Genomic DNA, 1,926 nt, shown 5'->3' with positions numbered 1-1,926 from the left:
CATCCCTTTCCACCCACTAATTTGTCCCTATCCAGGCTGAGGCAGCAGGGATGGTGGCTCTGCCAAGGAACACCCCAAGGATAAACCATCCCTGTGTTTAACCCCCTCTCTCCCCTATTCCCCTGAGCTTTGCTGTGCCGTGGGACGTGTGACAGGGGTGTCACCACAGGCAGGGCAGGAGGGGCCGTGCCCGGCCCACGTCCCACAGAGCCCATCCCTCCTCCCCCTGCAGCAGCGGGACACAGCTGCTGACCACATGTGCATGCTTTCCCTCATATCCCAGGGAATCTCTGGGAAGCTGTGGCTGTTAAACCCCCCCCCACACTGCCATGACCCCAAGTCTCCCCCAGATGCTTCTCGGTGACTCAGCGGAGCGGGGGAAGCGAGAGCAGCTCATCCCCTGTCAGAGGAAAACCGGGAACTGAGCAAAGCCAATGGAAAAACTCCCATCCCCCCCAAGCAGGAGTTCTGTTTTGTACTGCCCAAGCCAGTGTTTTCCTCCTGCAGGGTAAAAACCTGAGTGGGGTTGTCTTTATTTATTTGATTTTACACTTATTTTCACCCAGAAGAGTCACCCCATGGATGGGGCTGATGGTGGCTCCTTCCTTATCCATGTTTTACATCACACTGGTGTAGTGGGAACCCCTCTGCTCTGGAGCCAGGCTGGGAGAACTGGGGGGGTTCACCTGGAGGAGAGAAGGATCCAGGGAGACCTGAGAACCCCTTGCAGGGCCTAAAGGGGCTCCAGAAGAGCTGAAGAGGAACTGGGGACAAGGGATGGAGGGACAGAACAAAAGGATTGGATGGGATATTGGGAAGGTATTCTTGGTTGTGAATGTGGAGAGACCCTGGCACAGGTTGCCCAGAGAAGCTGTGGCTGTCCCATCCCTGGAAGTGTCCAAGGCCAGGTTGGACAGGGCTTGGAGCAACCTGGGCTAGTGGAAGGTGGTGTCCCTGGGGGTGGAATGAGACGGATTTTGAGGTGCTTTCAGACCATTCCGGGATTCTGTGGTTCTTGAAATCCCACCCTGCTTGGAACTGGGTTGGGAATCTTCAATCTCTTTCCACCAGCAGTGCAGGAAGCAAATGATCTCCATAAAACATCCAGGCCAGGAGCATGGGGGGGTAGGATACCCCCAGAACAGCTCCAGGCCTCCATGTGAATCTGTGGGAGCAAATAATTGTATCTCCTGCCCCGATTCGAAGTGGTGTCTGGCAGTCAATGCGACAGTGCCTTTCTAGAGCTCCTCCTGCAGAGCAGCTGCTCTGCCCCACGGGAATGTCCGTCAGAAACAGGCAGCGCTGGCCACAGCCCGATGCTCCTGGATTTCCCTCAGTGCGCTCCCTGCCAGGCTGATCCCGGGGCACCCTCGGAGGGGGTGTGTTGGTGTGTGAGCCCTGAGCCCCCCTGACCCTCCCTGTTCCCGCAGGGCTGCGCTTCAACACCACGCTGGACGAGCGGCGCTACACGCCGAGGGCTCACCTGGACGAGGGCGGCGAGCGGCCGGCTCAGAGGGCGCTGGTGCTGCCAGCTGGGCAGGAGCGCTGCCAGAGCCTCCCCTTCCACGTCCTGGTGAGTCTGCAGGAGCTCCAGGCGGGGGTCTCCTCCCCAGCCAGCCCCGCTGAGGGTGCTCCACGCGGGGATGAGCCAGGGTGGTGCTGCCGGAGTCTCGAAGGCTTCGTGGGGCTGGGAGGGAGAGTCATCCCGCAGCCTGGGTCGCTTCCCACTGGGCTTGATGTGGTCAGGGATGGAGCTGCCAGCACGTGGCAGCTGCTGGGTCCCCAGGCACTGACTTCATTCAGGCCCAGCCTGTGTGTGCTCTGATCCACGGGCCGCTGGCCATGCCCTCGGGGAGGGCGTGCACTCCTGATCCCCGGGGCAGGCTGGTCCTCCTGCTCCAAAAGTCTCCTTGTTTCCATCAGGAA

General features: G+C 60.0%; 1 protein-coding gene across 1 annotated transcript in view; it reads left to right on the top strand.

Annotated features, from left to right (window-relative positions):
• Nucleotides 1-1,573, top strand: part of LOC114070862 (integrin alpha-11-like) — a gene marked incomplete at its 3' end in the record, with an annotated part of 34,864 nt that extends 33,291 nt beyond the window's left edge. Inside the window, exon 17 of the mRNA XM_027908473.1 lies at nt 1,431-1,573. Coding sequence (XP_027764274.1) covers nt 1,431-1,573 — 143 coding nt within the window. The remainder of the gene's footprint in view (nt 1-1,430) is intronic.
• Nucleotides 1,574-1,926: the final 353 nt, after the last annotated feature.

The sequence above is a fragment of the Empidonax traillii genome, unplaced genomic scaffold, assembly GCF_003031625.1.
Source record: "Empidonax traillii isolate 1590-97213 ecotype Southwest subspecies unplaced genomic scaffold, ASM303162v1 scaffold1720:size69070, whole genome shotgun sequence".
Taxonomy (NCBI): Eukaryota; Metazoa; Chordata; class Aves; order Passeriformes; family Tyrannidae; genus Empidonax; species Empidonax traillii.
The sequence above is the reverse complement of the archived record's forward strand: the minus strand, read 5'-3'. Positions and strand labels throughout refer to the sequence as shown.